Raw genomic sequence first — 20,310 nt, forward strand, 5'->3', positions numbered from 1 at the left:
CTACATTGCCATGCAGTACACTACATTGTCTGGAATCTCTTCCATGTTTGATGGGGGAAAAAAAGTGTCTGCCAACCCCGGTTTATCAAATTAATCGTTGACAGAAGTCTCAACTCCAAATCTTGTCCGGTGGTGCCTTAAACTGCAATGAATAATTGAGCCCAATTTCAAAGGCAATTCATTCTCATTTCCAGTGTGTTTTCAAGGTAAGTACATTGTAGCCTTGGGGGCCAGATCTGCTTCTCATTTAGCCGACACCTTGGCCACTATCAAACCACGTCTTTCAGAGTTAGTTGAATTCACCCTGATTAGGGTTGCAAAATTTTGGAAACTTTCCCATAATTCCTTGGTTTTCTAGAAATCCTGGTTGGAGAATTCCGTACTACCTGCTTATTCCCTCCTGCTTCCTGGAATGTTCCAACCTGAATTTCTGGAAAACCTGAAACACACACACACTCACACACACACACACACACCAAGGTAATTACAGTTTTTAAAAATATTTTTTTTATTATTTTAAAGATTTTTATTTGAAATTCAGTTTAGTTTGAGTTTGTTTTCATTTAGTTTGTTTTATAAAAACATTTCCATTTAATTTTTATATTATTTTGTTTCAGTTTTAGTGTTTTTATGGGATGGCACTTCTTGCCACTGTGGGGCAGTAATGCATAAGATGGTGGGTCAGGTCATATGTTGGGTTAGGTTTAAAGCTAGACTCAGCAAGATGACGTAGATGCACAAAGTAAATAGTAGAAGAAAAAAAACATAATTCATGATGGTTTTTATTTTAGTTCGTTTTGGAGTCAAAGATAATAGTTTCAGTATAGTTTCAGTTTCTCAAATGGGTTTGTTAATTATTATATTTCAGTTGACTAAATTGTTTTTTCATGATTCGTTTCATTATTAGTTAACCTTGACACACACACACACCTACAGTTGAAGTTGGAAGTTTACATACACCTTAGCCAAATACATTTAAACTCAGTTTTACACAATCCCTGACATTTAATCCTAAGTAAAAATTCCCTGTCTTTGGTCAGTTAGGATCACCACTTTATTTTAAGAATGTGAAATGTCAGAATAATAGTAGAGAGTGATTTATTTAAGCTTTTATTTATTTCATCACATTCCCAGTGGGTCAGAAGTTTACATACACTCAATTAGTATTTGGTAGCATTTCCTTTAAATTGTTTAACTTGGGTCAAATGTTTCAGGTAGCCTTCCACAAGCTTCCCACAATAAGTTGGGTGAATTTTGGCCCATTTCTCCTGACAGAGTTGGTGTAACTGAGTCAGGTTTGTAGGCCTCCTTGCTCGCACACGCTTTTTCAGTTCTGCCCACACATTTTCTGTAGGATTGAGGTAAGGGCTTTGTGATAGCCACTCCAATACCTTGACTTTGTTGTCCTTAAGCCATTTTGCCACAACTTTGGAAGTATGCTTGGGGTCATTGTCCATTTGAAAGACCCATTTACGACCAAGCTTTAACTTCCTGAATGATGTCTTGAGATGTTGCTTCAATATATCCACATAATTTTCCTTCCTCATGATGCCATTTATTTTGTGAAGTGCACCAGTCCCTCCTGCAGCAAAGCACCCACACAGCTTGATGCTGCCACCCCCGTGCTTCACGGTTGGGATGGTGTTCTTCGGCTTGCAAGATACCCCCTTTTTCCTCCAAACATAACGATGGTCATTATGGCCAAACAGTTCTATTTTTGTTTCATCAGACCAGAGGACATTTCTCCAAAATGTGCAATTGCAAACCATAGTCTAGCTTTTTTATGGCAGTTTTGTAGCAGTGGCTTCTTCCTTGCTGAGTGGCCTTTCAGGTTATGTCGACATAGGACTCGTTTTACTGTGGATATAGATACTTTTGTATCTGTTTCCTCCAGCATCTTCACAAGGTCCTTTGCTGTTGTTCTGGGATTGATTTGCACTTTTCGCACCAAAGTACGTTTATTTCTAGGAGACAGAATGCGTCCACTTCCTGAGCGGTATGGCTGCTGTGTGGTCCCATGATGTTTATACTTGCGTACTATTGTTTGTACAGATGAATGTGGTACCTTCAGGCGTTTGGAAATTGCTCCCAAGGATGAACCAGACTTGTGGAGGTCTACAAATATTTTTCTGAGGTCTTGGCTGATTTCTTTTGATTTTCCCATGATGTCAAGCAAAGAGGCACTGAGTTTGAAGGTAGGCCATGAAATACATCCACAGGTACACCTCCAATTGACTCAAAGTATGTCAATTAGCCTATCAGAAGCTTCTAAAGCCATGACATCATTTTCTGGAATTTTCCAAGCTGTTTAAACGCACAGTCAACTTAGTGTATGTAAACTTCTGACCCACTGGAACTGCGACACAGTGAATTATAAGTGAAATAATCTGTCTGTAAACAATTGTTGGAAAAATTACTTGTGTCATGCACAAAGTAGATGTCCTAACCGACTTGCCAAAACTATAGTTTGTTTACAAGAAATTTGTGGAGTGGTTGAAAAACGAGTTTTAATGACTCCAACCTAAGTGTGTGTCAACTTCCGACTTCAACTGTATGTCAAAAAGGCTCATTAATGTGTGTGTGCGTGTATATGTGTTGTGTGGGTGTGTTTGCATGAGCCTGTATGTGTGTTAGCAGCACATAGCTCAGTAATCCACAGGCTGAGGAAAAGGCTGCATGTTGGTGATGCTCAGTCAAAGACTGGGCTAAGCCTTCTCCGAGTAGTCGGAGCAGATTCCCTTCAGTGTTGTTGATGGTAAGAGAAAACACATTTATGTGAGCGCCGCTAAGCTCAATGAAATCTGGAGATTTTAACGACACGCTCGGATAAAATTGTGAATATTAAGAAAGGGCTCATCCCTATGAATCAGCTCATTCGTAAAAAGTAAAACTCCCAAACTAAGGTTATTGGAAACAGCAACCCAAATGTGGACATAGTTTGGAGGATCAAATATTGCAGCTCAACTAAGGATCCATTTAGTAGAGCTTGAGTTCAATTGCAATTAAGGTGGAGCTACAGTATTGTATGTGAAAAAAGCTAGTCCATATTTGACTAGCGACAGTACTGTAAAATAACGACAATAGCTAGCAACATCCTCCAGTGCGCTAAGTAAGTAGCTCTCGTGAGTAAATCAAATGCCTCGGGCATCAATGGCCAGTCCTTGTTTAAAGCCCATGGGTAAATGTAATTGCTTGAATGGATTATGAGAGACTGTCATTCTCTCCGGTCTTTAATGCTGTAAACCTGCTTAATTCAGGGAGAGAAGCAGTGTTGAACAGAGCCCTCAGTAAGTGGTGCTCCATTGAAATGTCTGTGGTTGTTTCATGAAGTTCATTTACAGTGTGTACGGTGTTAAAAGGGGATGTACAGGTATATGAAATGTTTTAAGGTCCATCATGTATTACAGTTTTTCTCAGTCGCTTTGGTGCATTTCTTAGATCAAAAGTGCAATTCTTGATACTACTTGTACAAATTCCAAATCATCTAGTCACTTGTGCACATCATTAAAGCAATTTCTTATTCCTTTGAACAAATTGCAATTGCTTTTGTACATATTGCAATTGATAATGTACAAGTGTCAGCTTTTTTCCACATTTTCAATTGCTCATGTCATGTTGATCAAAATATAGTAGATGGTTCTCTGTTGAATAGTCTTACCCCTCAAAACATCTAGGCATTAGTTCCTTGCATAAGCCATTACATGCAAAATTGTTGAACTATTTGTCATAAACTGTCAAGCATAGTTTTACACATTTCTATTAGACCTTTTGTACAAAAACGTAAATTGCTGAATCGTGCAGGTGAAATTAACCCTCACTCATGAAGGAATGTAAAGTGTTAGTTCAACCAACAATCAACCAGTTGTCTAAATTGCTCAAAGGTGCATCTCATGAAGAATCAATTGGCAAGCATATATAGACAGACCACAACACAGAGTTGCAATTTTCCAATAATGGATGGACCAGGAAACGAACAGGGTCAACAGCCAAGAGGAGGAAGAAGAGGAGCAAGGATGCGTGGTGGAAGGCAAAACAGAGGAAGAGGCAGAAGAGGACATAGGCGCATATCTGATGACATAAGGGGCCACTATTGTAGACCATGTTGTCAATCATGGCCTTACAATGGCTGAGGCGGGTCGAAGGGTGCAGCCGAATATTGGGAGATCAACCGTGTCCTCAATAGTACAAACGTTTCAAGAGAGAACAGGTATGTCCACCAATGTACAGTGCACTGTTACTGTATATAAGCAGTATACTGTATACTTCCTACAATGCTTCATATTACAGTAGTCCACTTGTATTTCACAGCATACAGAAATATACTCTATACAGATACATACTGCACCTTACATGCACCCACCTGTATGTTTTACAGTAAAATGTGTGTTCGCATAGTTTTTGTCTATGTGAAAGTGTGCGATGCATCACTGCATTTTTCCACACATAGGACTGCAAGATTACCTCAAACCGGTGGCAGAGGACGCCTTTTCACACCTCAACAGGAGGAGGCTATTTGCACCATGGTCCGAGCAAACAATGCCATGAGACTCAGGGAAATACAAAGGACCATTATAGAAGACAACGATGTCTTTGAAAACATCCATACGGTTAGCATCTCAACCATCGACAGGGTGCTGCATAGAAACCAGATGAGTATGAAACAGCTGTACCGTGTACCATTCCAAAGGAATGAGGACAGAGTTAAGGAGCTACGGTACCAGTATGTACAGGTAAAACATATATCTATGTAACTACTTTACAGCAACATTTTATAGTGTTACATAGTACAGTAAGCATAAACTGCACACATTTCCATTGCTGTGGAAGGAACATGCAATATATGTACATTTTATGTCACTCTTCCTTACCAAAACAAATTCAACTGTGTGTTCTGGGATATAGCGTATAATGGAGTTGGAATCAAGTGAACCCTCTCACAACTTTGTATACGTGGATGAGGCTGGCTTCAACCTGACCAAATGCAGAAGGCGGGGTCGGAATATCATCGGTCACAGAGCTACTGTGGATTTGCCAGGCCAACGGGGAGGAAATATCACCATGTGTACTGCTATTTCGGAGCATGGTGTCCTAACCCATATCCCCCCTTTTAGGGCCATACAACACCCAGCATCTACTCAACTTTTTAGAGACTCTCTACAGGGCTCTCATCCCTGATGATGAGAGGGGTCTGTTTAGAGAGGATTTGCCAAAGTATGTGGTCATTTGTGATAATGTGAGTTTCCATCGATCAAACATCATAAGGCAATGGTTTGTGACCCACCCGAGGATGCTCATAGAATTCCTCCCACCTTATTCACCATTCCTTAACCCAATTGAGGAGTTCTTTTCAGCATGGAGGTGGAAGGTGTACGATCGTCAGCCACACACACAGATGACCCTGCTGGCTGCAATGGATGCAGCATGTGAGGACACCACAGTAGACGCCTGCAGAGGATGGATAAGGCATTCCAAAAGATTCTTTCCACGTTGCATTGGAAGGGAAAATATCCGGTGTGATGTGGATGAGAATATGTGGGCTGACAGACAGGAACGTCTGGATGTGTAGAGACAGCACTAGAACAGTGCTGTGGGCAAAGTTGTGCCTTAGGGGTGGTTTCCTGTGTTTCTTTCTAATTTAGTTTTTTTCCTTTGTGCCCCTTGGGTTGTCCAGTCTCTTTCAATCAATAACCCACATACAGTAATATGTAAATAGTACTGTTGAAATTGATATATGCCATAGAAGTGCAGCCTTGTGCATTTTCAATACAGTAACTGTCATCCAAACTGTAGCCTAAGTTTACATCAGGTAATACTGTCAAAGTACACAGTTCCATTGACAACATGCCTAAACATTTTGACAACCTTGTTCGTGAACAATGACTCAATGACTTATCATTCTGATGACACTGACATGATCATTGGCATGAATATTTACTTTTGAGAGATGTACTAAGGATTTTTTGTGACTGACTAGCTTTAGAAACATATCTATTGTATATTGCAGTTTGTACAAATTGTTCTGAGAAATGCACTTATTATTTTGCACATGTTAGGGATGATGTGAAAAATGCACCAAAGCGACTGAGAAAAACTGTAATTTGGTTTTAAATGGGGAGATGAAAAAGGGAATTTGGAGATAACTTACAGGTAGCTGTTTCTCCAGGCAGTTGTTGAAGTTCTTGGTCTGGTTGGGCTTGAGTTTCTTGAGGGGGATGCGTGTCTCACCGATGAACTCATTGTGGCGGAACTTGTCCTCGTCACACACTGAAATCCTGAAAGTACAGAACAGAACAGAACAGAACAGAACAGAACAGAACAGAACAGAACAGAACAGAACAGAACAGACAGACAGACAGACAGACAGACAGACAGACAGACAGACAGACAGACAGACAGACAGACAGACAGACAGAGAGACAGACAGAGAGAGAGACAGAGAGAGAGATCAACAGACACAAAGCAGCTACGATAGAGAAATAAATAAGAAGACTGCAGAAGAGAGACAATAGGTGAAAAAATTTAGATATTTGTTCAGCAGCCGCAGAAGAGTTGAACTGACTATGGGCTACTATTTAATCAAACCCAGTCACCAGGTTTCCTGGATTAGTAATCAAATAACAGTTTACTGTTAATTACTGTTGCATCCAAAATACACACATCAAATACGAAATGCAATCAATAGATAATAACACAATCATTTTACATTTTAGTCATTTAGCAGACGCTCTTATCCAGAGCGACTTACAGTTAGTGAGTGCAAAAAAATTTCATACTGGCCCCCTGTGGGAATCGAAACCACAACCCCTGGCGTTGCAAACGCCATACTCTACCAAGTGAGCTACACGGGGCAATAAAACCTCGCCTGAAAATGCAAGACACAGATGACTATAAGCACGATTAGCAGTCATACATTCTGTAGCACTCGATTGCTCCACATTGAACGGCCCACTTCTTTCAGACAAATTATGCAGTAGTGCTGCTGTAGTAATAACAAAATAATACAAAAATAACAGCAAAGATGATCACGAGGGGAAAAAACTAACACGCTTCACTTCAGAGTTCTGGTGCTGATAGGAACATGTTCTTTACAAACTCTAAAAGCTAGGACTACGAATACTACATTTATCAAATACTCCAAGTGCAAGATATGTCCACAGTCCACTATCTTATCTAGATAGAAACAACTATGTTCTCAGAAATAAAAACGACTTCAAGCCAAACTGAGCTGCTTTGAACTTGTGGTCAAGTTCCTGGTGAATGTCAAGTTTGTGGCAGGGGAGTACTTCAAGTGTTTAAGTAACTATTGTTCACATTCACACTCAACCCAATCACTCACACTGACACACACACACACACACACAAAAATACAATATATTCGCATAGTGGTCTTAAGGTTACTAATAGTATAGCCTGTACGACCTACAAGGACCAGCCTAGAAACACATTTGGGCCATGGCTGCCCTAAAGACACAGGTAGTAACATCTGAATCAGGGATAAAGCACACCAACCACTGGTCCACCAGAAAAATAAGAGCCAAGCTATCAATAGGAAAATAAAAGGAAACCAAAAAGGAAACTGGAGGCATCAACTTTCACTGCATGACAAGCAGAAACATATTACGCTTAAGGAGTCACTAGACTTTTAAAAACACAGTTCATAGATCAATCAAATATAATAGTTACCCCAACAGTCTCCCCAACAGTTTCCTCTACAGTTTCCCAACCCATTAAGACTTCAGAGGTCCTCTGTGAACTCCTCTATGAACAGGTCTCCCACCAATACCCTGAAGTGACTGAAAGGCACTAGGGAGTCTAATCTCAGAGTGTCCTGAAATTCATTCCATGTATGTGGCATGTAAAAACTAAAGGCTGTTTAGCCTAGATCAGTAGTGACAAAAGGAATTTTAAGAATTAGCCATTCCTGGGAGCGAGTGGGATATTTCATAGTTCTATATATCAGGAGCGATGTGAGGTAGTATGGTAGTTTCTGCAGAAGAGCTTGGTAAATGAACAGAAGGCAATGTTTCGTTCTCCACATTGCCAGTGATGGCCAGACCACTTCATATGACTGAATAGAACCCTATTCCTCCTCTCTGAGAATACTGGAGATGTTTCAGTGTTCAGTTGGTCCTTGCTTTCTCATGTAGCATTTGAAAGCTCACTGACCAAGTGGTCCTGTGTGGCCCATTTGGTAAGAGTGTAGTGCTAGCAATGCCATGGTTGTGGGTTCAACATACTTAAAGAGGGGCTGAACTTACTGATTTAGCCTCGGTTTCAATCATCCTCATTAGGAAATGCTACTGAGAACAGGATTTGGAGGTGTGCTTTGATGTGGGTGTTTCTTGTGTGCAAGGTTATCAGACCTGATTTGCTAGTTTTTATTTAGTTTTTATTTAGTGACTGTAACTGTACACAGTTACAGTCACTCACCCTTCTAGATAACTTGAAACAGTCTAACCAGGTATTGTGTATGGAAGTAGCCTAGCTAGCAAGCTAGCCATCATCTTTCACCAATTAGCTTCAGCTGGCCGGTGTGTGACCGTGGCAAAGCTGGTTTGACTTTGGATAGCCTATCTGTGGGGCTAGTTAAGGATCGTCAATAAGTCGCACCCTGTTCACGTTCCCTCGCCCATGCTCCCATATTACACAATGTAAATGGAACAATATTTTCATGTTGCACACCTTTTAGTTTTCTAATGAAATGCTTTCAGTATTTGTATATGAATTTCTACAATTTAATTTGCGTCTATGTTTTAATGTCATTGAAATGTTGATCTATTTAAATGTTTAAATATTGTCCATTGTGTAATTTATTGATGGTCCCTTACTAGCCCCATAGGGATATCCAAAGTCAAACCAAATTTGCCATGGTCAGTGTGATGGGCATTACAATCAGGTCATATGCAGTTGCGCTCCGAATTAATGATTACTTGGTACTACCATTACGTTTTACACTTTTACATTTGAGTCATTTAGCAGACGCTCTTATCCAGAGCGATTTACAGTTTAGTGAGTGCATACATTTTTCATACTGGCCCCCCGTGGGAAACGAACCAACAACCCTGGCGTTGCAAGCGCCATGCTCTACCAACTGAGCTACAGGTAGATCATGGGCAGGATTGAAATAAACCCAACCCAAGGAAACTATTATGTACCCTTCATTCCGTAACGTACCAATTTTTCCTAATAATCTCGCAAATCTCAGTTTTGGACAAGACTGACTTCATGACCAAAATTATCCTATTTACACTTTGTAGTAAATTTTGACACTAGAATAAATGTTTCTGACGCATATCCACATAAGCTGTTTTCAACCAGAGATTATTATTTTTTTATTCAGTCGCACTTTAAAATGTATGCAGTCACTGTACTGTAAGTCCCTTTGGATAAAAGTGTCTTGCTAAGTAATACGTATTTTATTTCTGCTGAAATAAAATAAAATGATAGTATGTGTCAATAACACTATGAACCGCCTGTGTGTATGCATTAAAATAGGCCTTCTGGACTTTAAAATGTTTATGCATTTACAAAGGCAGTTCTAAGAGACCATGATGATGTGTTACGGACCCGTGTTAACTGGAAACGATGTGAGGCGATGAAACAACAGAACAGGATTTACGTTGGGGAAACCTGAACTTTATTCAAATACTTGCCGATATCACAGCGCGATTGACCAATCGAAGCTCACTATAGCTTCCTGACCCTACTGGATTGGCTGTTGATACCTAGCAATGCCTAGCATGCTTTCGGCTTGCTAGCAACCACATGGAGAGCCACTCTGGGCGAAGCATGTGTAAGGCCGGGGTAAAGAATGATAATCCATGGATGCTGCGACATCAGATATAGCCTCCAAGGTTTAATAAGCGCAACCTCACATCTTCAGGGGACAAATAAAATATAAGGATAAATTATATTAGCAGAGGGCTGGCCCCTGCTGTGGCACCATACCCTAAACTAAAGCTACAGTGGCTTGCGAAAGTATTCACCCCCCTTGGCATTTTTCCTATTTTGTTGCCTTACAACCTGGAATTAAAATAGATTTGTTGGGGGTTTGTATCATTTGATTTACACAACATCCCTACCACTTTGAAGATGCAAAATATTTTTTATTGTGTAACAAACAAGAAATAAGACTTTAACTTGAGTGTGTATAACTATATACCCACCATTTTGAATGGTTAAACCAAGTCATATAATGCACTGAGCATAATAACAGTGTTCTCATTTGTGCGGCGTACAGTACATCTATTTACATTGAGCTTATGATGTGTGAAATGAGTTATTTTCTGTGTGTGTAATTGATTGATATGTGGAGGGAAAACATGGGCCTTTGTACAACAAATTATAATTACATGCCACTCATGAGGGGCAAATCTAATCGCAGCAGCAACATTAGAAACTCCATTGAGCAGTCACCAATTTATCCTACGGACAAATGGTACAGATTTTTAATTAATTAATTTAGAGAGGAAATGGATTAGCTGTCTGTGGAACGTACGTGAGGTTCTTTCTCATCCTAAGTTGTTACTGTTGAATTAAACAGGTGGTAAAGGCACAGTTATGAAATGAATAGAACATCTGAATTGGATGAGGGCGCAGAGACAATAGTTTCATGGCTTATCCAGAGGAGTGAGGACATATTCTTTCCTTTTCAATCTAGTCTCGCCTGCAAAAAACAATCACATTTCACTCAGAGAGAATGTTCTCAATATCTCTTGTAAAAGTAACTAGAGAATCAGTCCCATTTAGAGTCTGACTGGCAAAAATGAATATTGGTAAACAATGAATATCACACATGCAGCTAACAAAAACATATGGAAATGTCTGCTCTACTCAAAATTACAACCAAATAATTGCAGCCTTACCGCAAAAGTGGAAGAGGAAAGTGGAAGGGGGAGAAAGTAAGGAACTTGTCTGTCGGCCTTGCATTAAAGAACATAATTGGTTAAGGAAAACTGTGATAAATAAAAAGTATATCAGTTTCACTTAAGGACCAAAGGATTGACAGCCGTCCCATATAGATTGCAAAATAGTTGGGAAGAGATCTTTGACGTACCGATCCCATGGCATAGTGTTTATGAACTGACACGCAAAAACGACACCGGATTCAAAAATTAGAATCTTTCAATTTAAATTATTATATAAAATTCTTGCTACCAATAGAATGTTATTTATATGGGGGATACAATCTTCCCAGCTCTGCAGATTTTGCTGTGAAGAGACAGAATCATTAGATCATTTGTTTTGGTTCTGTCCATTTGTAGCTTGTTTTTGGACACAGGTCCAGGAATGGCTAAAGGATTGCAATATTTACCTGGAGCTAACCTTGCAGATAGCATTACTGGGTGATCTGAAAAGTCATAGTCAATCGATCAATAATATAATAATACTTTTAGCACATTTTTTTATTTTTAATTCACAATCTGTAGAAGCAATGAGAATAGAAAGATTCAGAACTTTTGTAAAACATCACAGTACGGTTGAAATATATATGGCAAATAGAAATCCTATATGGATGGTGTTAAGAGATAGATGGGAGGTATTGAATAGAGTTGAAGGATGGGACTAATAACAAATAACAACAAATAATAACAAAGATAGCTAATAATGTAAGCATACTGTGTCCATAATAAGTATATAGGTTGTATGTTGGGAGCTTTTGGGAAAGAGCACAGTTAGAAAGATATGGCATATAGAAGCAAACCGGATGGACAGAGTAGAAGAAGTTCAGGAGCAAAAAATATAAATAATATATATATATATATATATATATATATATATATATATTTAATAGAATTATTGTAAAATTAACTGTGTCCATAAGGTGTAGATAGTAAGTATAGACCGGAAGTAGAGGCCTGGGCATTGTTGTTCACTAATTTACTCCAAGTAGGGAAAGGATGGCGGGGTTGAAAAGTAATAAAGGGGAGTATATATAATAAAAAACATGGGGGATTGGAAGTGATGCAGACAATTACATTGATAGAAGATACAATCTATCTGCAATATTAAGCTATATCAATAACATTGACATCCATTCAGTTTCTGTGATTAGTTGGTAAAATAATACTTGATGTAAGTTGCTCTAGACGCGACGAGTATTTGCTAAAATGACTAACATGTAAATGTGATGTTTTCCTAAAACAAAGTTACTTTTATGGGGGTTTGGTGGTGATGGGAGTCGGTGGACACAAATGGGTTCCATTTCATCATGAGTGGCTCAGTGATTTTCACAGTTCTATTATCACAAATGTTCAATTACATAAATTACTCTGACAGCTTATGGAAAACAATGCTATTGAGCAAGGTTAATGACACACCGATTAGGTAACACCTAAAACAGGAGTGTGGACCGTGTTTGGCTTCTTACAATGAGTTATCAAAGTGAAAGCTGATTCTATTAGCGAAAATGCCACATGGGATGTGTTTTGCTTTCTATGACCTTGTTTACAGCTTTGGGTGGATCGAAACAAAAAGCACCACAGTCATTATCTTCTCAAAATGTTAGTGATGAAGTGCTAGCTTGTTTGAGAGCCCAGCATGCATAAAATCATGATTGAAGCCGAAAAGGTCAGTAGTTCTGTGTTTTGATGAATAAATAACAAACCTTGTAAATAACATTGGTACTTAGATCCCTTCATTCTCAAACACAATGAGAGATTCAGGACTACAGCCCAAATGCATTTTCTCCCCAAAGTGTGCGCTCGTACACTTCCGCTTGTGGTTGTGAAAGGAAAGGACGGGAAATTCCCTCTAGCAAATTCATACACCATCCCAATGGTTTTAAACCCTTGAGGGGGACTGAACGAGTGCACCCATTTTAGGGGGCCCAAGTAGGGGGAAGGCAAGTAGAGGCTTAGGTCTGTGGATCTAGCTTTAGCCCATGTATCACACTCGACTGCCTAACCATTTACATGTCCATTCATCCTTAACCAAGTATTGACCAATTGATAATATCATTAACTACTCATTCCACTTCATTAGCTACAATTTTTAGTTGAGGATAAATTGGTGTACTTGGCGTGTACAGATGGTTAAGGTTAGGATTGAGGGAGGGGAAACTGATCCTAGATCTGTACCTGGGGAAACTTCACCCGGAGCAGATGAATACCACAAACTACCTTTGACTGCAGTGGCACGAGGTCAATGCCATTCAACATGGGAAATGGCATTGACTTTGATTCAAAACAGAGAACAAGATGCTTAGACACATTTTAGGGCTCTGAATTGGAAGGAAAGAGGAAACATAATTAAGATTTTAATAAATCTTAAATTAGTTTTGTTAGATAAATTATTTAGAGTTTAACCATAAAAATGGTGAAGTCTCATTTTGAGTGAGATTTCCCCATGGGAATTCTTTGAATAAAGGTTGAAAATAATAGGGTTGTTTTATTATTATCAAATAAATCTGAATTTTAATGGTCACATGCGCCGAATACAACAGGTGTAGACTTTACAGTGAAATGCTTATTTATGAGCCCTTTCCCAACAACGCAGAGTTAAAAAGTAAGACAAATTTGCTGAGTAAAAAAAGAAATAGTAACACTTTAAAAACAATAACGAGGCTAAAAAGTATTTGATCCCCTGCTGATTTTGTAAGTTTGCCCACTGACAAAGACATGATCAGTCTATAATTTTAATGGTAGGTTTATTTGAACAGTGAGAGACAGAATAACAACAAAAAAATCCAGAAAAACGCATGTCAAAAATGTTATGAATTGATTTGTATTTTAATGAGGGAAATAAGTATTTGACCCCTATGCAAGACATGACTTAGTACTTGGTGGCAAAACCCTTGTTGGCAATCACAGAGGTCAGACATTTCTTGTAGTTGGCCACCAGGTTTGCACACATCTCAGGAGGGATTTTGTCCCACTCCTCTTTGCAGATCTTCTCCAAGCCATTAAGGTTTCGAGGCTGACGTTTGGCAACTCGAACCTTCAGCTCCCTCCACAGATTTTCTATGGGATTAAGGTCTGGAGACTGGCTAGGCCACTCCAGGACCTTAATGTGCTTCTTCTTGAGCCACTCCTTTGTTGCCTTGGCCGTGTGTTTTGGGTCATTGTCATGCTGGAATACCCATCCATTACCCATTTTCAATGCCCTGGCTGAGGGAAGGAGGTTCTCACCCAAGATTTGACGGTACATGGCCCCGTCCATCGTCCCTTTGATGCGGTGAAGTTGTCCTGTCCACTTAGCAGAAAAACACCCCCAAAGCATAATGTTTCCATCTCCATGTTTGACGTGGGGATGGTGTTCTTGGGGTCATAGGCAGCATTCCTCCTCCTCCAAACACGGTGAGTTGAGTTGATGCTAAAGAGCTCAATTTTGGTCTCATCTGACCACAACACTTTCACCCAGTTCTCCTCTGAATCATTCAGATGTTCATTGGCAAACTTCAGACGGCCCTGTATGTGTGCTTTCTTGAGCAGGGGGACCTTGCGGGCGCTGCAGGATTTCAGTCCTTCACGGCGTAGTGTGTTACCAATTGTTTTCTTGGTGACTATGGTCCCAGCTGCCTTGAGATCATTGACAAGATCCTCCCGTGTAGTTCTGGGCTGATTCCTCACTGTTCTCATGATCATTGCAACTCCACGAGGTGAGATCTTGCATGGAGCCCCACGCAGAGGGAGATTGACAGTTCTTTTGTGTTTCTTCCATTTGCGAATAATCGCACCAACTGTTGTCACCTTCTCACCAAGTTGCTTGGCAATGGTCTTGTAGCCCATTCCAGCCTTGTGTAGGTCTACAATCTTGTCCCTGACATCCTTGGAGAGCTCTTTGGTCTTGGCCATGGTGGAGAGTTTGGAATCTGATTGATTGATTGCTTCTGTGGACAGGTGTCTTTTATACAGGTACCAAGCTGAGATTAGGAGCACTCCCTTTAAGAGTGTGCTCCTAATCTCAGCTCGTTACCTGTATAAAAGACACCTGGGAGCCAGAAATCTTTCCCTGGGAGGGGGTCAAATACTTATTTCCCTCATTAAAATGCAAATCAATTAATAACATTTTTGACATGCGTTTTTCTGGATATTTTTGTTGTTATTCTGTCTCTCACTGTTCAAATAAACCTACCTTTAAAATTATAGACTGATCATTTCTTTGTCAGTGGGCAAACGTACAAAATCAGCAGGGGATCAAATACTTTTTTCCATCACTGTACAAGGAGTATCAATACTGAGTCAATGTGCAGGGGTACGAGGTAGTTGAGGTAATTGAGGTAATACAGTATGCACATGTGGGTAGGGCTAAAGGTGACTAGGTAATCAGGATATACACTGCTCAAAAAAATAAAGGGAACACTTAAACAACACAATGTAACTCCAAGTCAATCACACTTCTGTGATATCAAACTGTCCACGTAGGAAGCAACACTGATTGACAATACATTTCACATGCTGTTGTGCAAATGGAATAGACAACAGGTGGAAATTATAGGCAATTAGCAAGACACCCCCAATAAAGGACTGGTTTTGCAGGTGGTGACCACAGACCACTTCTCAGTTCCTATGCTTCCTGGCTGATGTTTTGGTCACTTTTGAATGCTGGCGGTGCTTTCACTCTAGTGGTAGCATGAGACGGAGTCTACAACCCACACAAGTGGCTCAGGTAGTGCAGCTCATCCATGATGGCACATCAATGCGAGCTGTGGCAAGAAGGTTTGCTGTGTCTGTCAGCGTAGTGTCCAGAGCATGGAGGCGCTACCAGGAGACAGGCCAGTACATCAGGAGACGTGGAGGAGGCCGTAGGAGGGCAACAACCCAGCAGCAGGACTGCTACCTCCGCCTTTGTGCAAGGAGGAGCAGGAGGAGCACTGCCAGAGCCCTGCAAAATGACCTCCAGCAGGCCACAAATGTGCATGTGTCTGCTCAAACGGTCAGAAACAGACTCCATGAGGGTGGTATGAGGGCCCGACGTCCACAGGTGGGGGTTGTGCTTACAGCCCAACACCGTGCAGGACGTTTGGCATTTGCCAGAGAACACCAAGATTGGCAAATTCGCCACTGGCGCCCTGTGCTCTTCACAGATGAAAGCAGGTTCACACTGAGTCTGGAGACGCCGTGGAGAACGTTCTGCTGCCTGCAACATCCTCCAGCATGACCGGTTTGGCGGTGGGTCAGTCATGGTGTGGGGTGGCATTTCTTTGGGGGGCCGCACAGCCCTCCATGTGCTCGCCAGAGGTAGCCTGACTGCCATTAGGTACCGAGATGAGATCCTCAGACCCCTTGTGAGACCCTGGGTTCCTCCTAATTCAAGACAATGCTAGACCTCATGTGGCTGGAGTGTGTCAGCAGTTCCTACAAGAGGAAGGCATTGATGCTATGGACTGGCCCGCCCGTTCCCCAGACCTGAATCCAATTGAGCACATCTGGGATATCATGTCTCGCTCCATCCACCAACGCCACGTTGCACCACAGACTGTCCAGGAGTTGGCGGATGCTTTAGTCCAGGTCTGGGAGGAGATCCCTCAGGTGACTCCAAATACAGACCTCCATGGGTTGATACATTTGATTTCCATTGATAATTTTTGTGTGATTTTGTTGTCAGCACATTCAACTATGTAAAGAAAAAAGTATTTAATAAGATTATTTCATTCATTCAGATCTAGGATGTGTTATTTTAGTGTTCCCTTTATTTTTTTGAGCAGTGTATAATAAACAGAGTAGCAGCAGGATATGTGAAGTGTGAAAGTGTCTATGTGTGAGTGTGTGTGTGGCGTCAATAGGCACGTTTGTGTGTGTTTTGTGTGTGTTGGAGTGTCAGTGTAGTATGTGTGAGTGTGTGGGTAGAGTCTAGTGAGTGTACATAGAGCCAGTGCAAGGGAGTCAGTGCAAAACAATTAAGATAAAGAAACAAATAAGAAAGGGGGTCAACGTAAATTGTCCGGGTAGCCATTTGATTAACTGTTCAGCAGTCTTATGGTTTTGGGGTAGAAGCTGTTCAGGTGCCTTTTGATACCAGACTTGGCACTCCGGTACTGCTTGCCGTGTGGTAGCAGAGAGAACAGTCTATGACTTGGATGGCTGGAGAAAACACAATAAAACATATTATTTGGAAAAACGTAATAAAACATTTTTTTTTAACTGAACCAGTACTAAACATGCCAGCAGTTTACAATCACATTAGCTTCTCTTTCTCTACAATATAACCTGTTCCAGGTGACGTCTCATTTAGAAAATACATGTTATTATCAATGTCCTGCAGTACACGGACAAAGATCCCAGACAGCGGAAAACAGATCTCTATCAATCAATTCGACGTCCTTACCGTTTCAATACTCCTGCCAACATTCAATGACAAGCCTGCTCAGCTCTAGCCAGCTTTGCTCACAGTGTGTGAGATATGGAATGGTGGTGAGGGGATGGAAGGAGGGAGTGAGCAAGAGATGGAGGGGAGAGAAATGGTGACACACACAGTCATCTCTCCCCTGTAAGGCTAATCCAGCTGTCACACCCCAGCTCTCCTCTCCTTCTCGGTGACAGAATTAACAGGGCCTCTCTCCCTCGTTCCGTTCACTCCCATTTCCCAGCCTGCCCAGCCTGCCCAGCTCCAAGTGCCCTGCTCATCCATCTCCATTACGTCCTGACGGAAGTGAGCCATGGACAGCCCCAGGGGGAACGAGAGGGCAGCCCCCATCCATGATCCATGCCACAGCTGGGGTTCCCCTACAATTCCGCTTTCGGAATTATATTCCATCTCAGAATATATCTCTGTTGAAACCCCCTCACCCCCACCAACTCATATCCATTCTCACCATCTCCAATGCAGCTTTATGCTTTAGTGTAACATACAGTACCAGTCAAACATTTGGACACACCTACTCATTCAAGGGTTTTTCTTTTGTTTTTACTATTTTTGTGCAAAGCTATCATCAAGTCAAAGGGTGGCTATTTGAAGATTCTCAGATAAAAAATATATTTTGATTTGTTTAACACTTTTTTGGTTACTACCTGATTCCATATGTGTTATTTCATAGTTTTGATGTCTTCACTATTATTCTACAATGCAGAAAATAGTAAAAATAAAGAAAAACCCTTGAATGTGTAGGTTTGTCCAAACTTTTGACTGGTACTGTATATAAATCTGATAGATCTTAAGAGCCTTTGCTTTGCTGAGCAGTTCGTTTTCCGAAGTGTGCTCCCTGCCTGCCTGCCATGCCTTCAAATAATTAGACCTGTGACGAATGAAAAGTGAAGTTTTTGCTAGTTCAAACCACAAAATGTAGAACACAAAAAAGGCAAATGGTAGGAGATAAATAGTAAGCTGGTTAAATAAAAGACTGCACTGTCTGTATTTCGCCAAATAACTCTTTCATTCAGGATAATCTATTATTTCTAATGATGTAAATGTGGGTATTATAGTATGCTGTGATCAATTGCTGGTAGTTAAGAAAAAATATATAATAATTTACTCATGTAACTCTGAGGTCGTCCTATTGTTTACTATAGGGGAAATAGGGGTATGACTGTCTATTTCGCCAAATTTCTCACAATGTATATATATAGATTTTTAAAAGTTGGACACCATTTTAAATAGGAGAATCTCCTCTTTGTAATGATATAAGTCTGGGCAGTGAGCTCGGTTGTCATCACATGCTAGCCCCAAACTTCTTTCTGCCCTTGGAACCCTGAGCTCTGCCCATTATTTTGCTATGGAGTGGCATGCCGGTCTATTTCGCCAAATATCTCAGTGTATTTTTTCAAGTCGGACAGCATTTTAATCAGGAGAATCTCCTCTTTGTAAATATGTACAGTACATTTGAAAAGTATTCAGACCTCTTCCCTTTTTCCACATTTTGTTACATTACAGTCTTATTCTAAAATGGATTTAATAAATGTTTTCCCTCATCAATCTACACATAATAACCCATAACGACAAAGCGAAAAAAGGTTTTTTGAAATGTATGCACATTTATAAAAATTTAAAACAGAAATACCTTATTTACATAAGTATTCAGACCCTTTGCTATAAGACTCGAAATTGAGCTCAGGTGCATTCTGTTTCCGTTGATCATCCTTGAGATGATTCTACAACTTGATTGGACTCCACCTGTGGTAAATTCAATTGATTGGACATGATTTGGAAAGGCACACACCTGCCTATATAAGGTCCCACAGTTGACAGTGCATGTCAGAGCAAAAAGCAAGCCATGCGGCAGAAGGAATTGTCCGTGGAACTCCGAGACAGGATTGTGTCGAAGGCACAGATCTGGGGAAGGGTACCAACAAATGTCTGCAGTATTGAAGGTGCCCAAGAACACAGTGGAAGAAGTTTAGAACCACCAAGACTCATCCTAGAGCTGGCCGCCCAGCCAAACTAAGCAATCGGGGGAGAAGGGCCTTGGTCAGGGAGGTGACCAACGAACCCGATGGTCACTCTGAGAGTGCTCCAGAGTTCCTCTGTGGAGATGGGAGAAACTTCCAGGAGCACAACCACCTCTGCAGCACTCCACCAATCAGGCCTTTATGGTAGAGTGGCCAGATGGAAGCCACTCCTCAGTAAAAGGCACATGACAGCTCACTTGGAGTTTGCCAAAAGGCACCTAAAGGACTATGACCATGAGAAACAAGATTCTCTGGTCTGATGAAACCAAGATTGAACACTTTGGCCTGAATGCCAAGCATCACGTCTTGAGGAAACCTGGCACCATACCTACGGTGAAGCACGATGGTGGCATCATCATGCTGTGTGGATGTTTTTCAGCGGCAGGGACTGGGAGACTAGTCAGGATCAAGGGAAAGATGAACGGAGCAAAGTACAGAGAGATCCTTGATGAAAACCTGCTCCAGAGCACTCAGGACCTCAGACTGGGGCTAAGCTCACCATTCAACAGGACAACGACACTAAGCACAAAGCCAAGACAACGCAGGAGTGACTTCGGGACAAGTCTCTGAATGTCCTTGAGTGGCCCAGCCAGAGCCCGGTCTTGAACCCAATCTAACATCTCTGGAGAGGCCTGAAAATAGCTGTGCAGCGATGCTCCCCATCCAACCTGACAGAGCTTGAGAGGATCTGCAGAGAAGAATGGGAGAAACTCCCCAAATACAGGTGAGCAAAGCTTGTAGCGTCATACCCAAGAAGACTCGAGGCTGTAATCGCTGCCAAAGGTGCTTCAACAAAGTAATGAGTAAAGGGTCTGAATACTTATGTAAATGTTATATTTCCGTTTTTTATTTTGTAATATCTTTGCACAAATGTCTAAAAACCTGTTTTTGCTTTGTCATTATGGGGTATTGTGTGAAGATTGATGAAGGGGAATAAAAAAAAAAAAATCCATTTTAGAATAAGGGTGTAACGTAACAAAATGTG

The 20,310-nt window shown here is 40.9% G+C and overlaps 1 protein-coding gene across 1 annotated transcript in view; it reads right to left on the reverse strand.

Annotated features, from left to right (window-relative positions):
• LOC121537596 (double C2-like domain-containing protein beta) overlaps window positions 1-20,310 on the reverse strand; it is a 67,665-nt gene that overhangs the window by 24,122 nt on the left and 23,233 nt on the right. Inside the window, exon 2 of the mRNA XM_045206839.1 lies at window positions 6,146-6,272. Coding sequence (XP_045062774.1) covers window positions 6,146-6,272 — 127 coding nt within the window. The remainder of the gene's footprint in view (window positions 1-6,145; window positions 6,273-20,310) is intronic.

Source organism: Coregonus clupeaformis, chromosome 24 (genome assembly GCF_020615455.1).
Source record: "Coregonus clupeaformis isolate EN_2021a chromosome 24, ASM2061545v1, whole genome shotgun sequence".
Classification (NCBI taxonomy): Eukaryota; Metazoa; Chordata; class Actinopteri; order Salmoniformes; family Salmonidae; genus Coregonus; species Coregonus clupeaformis.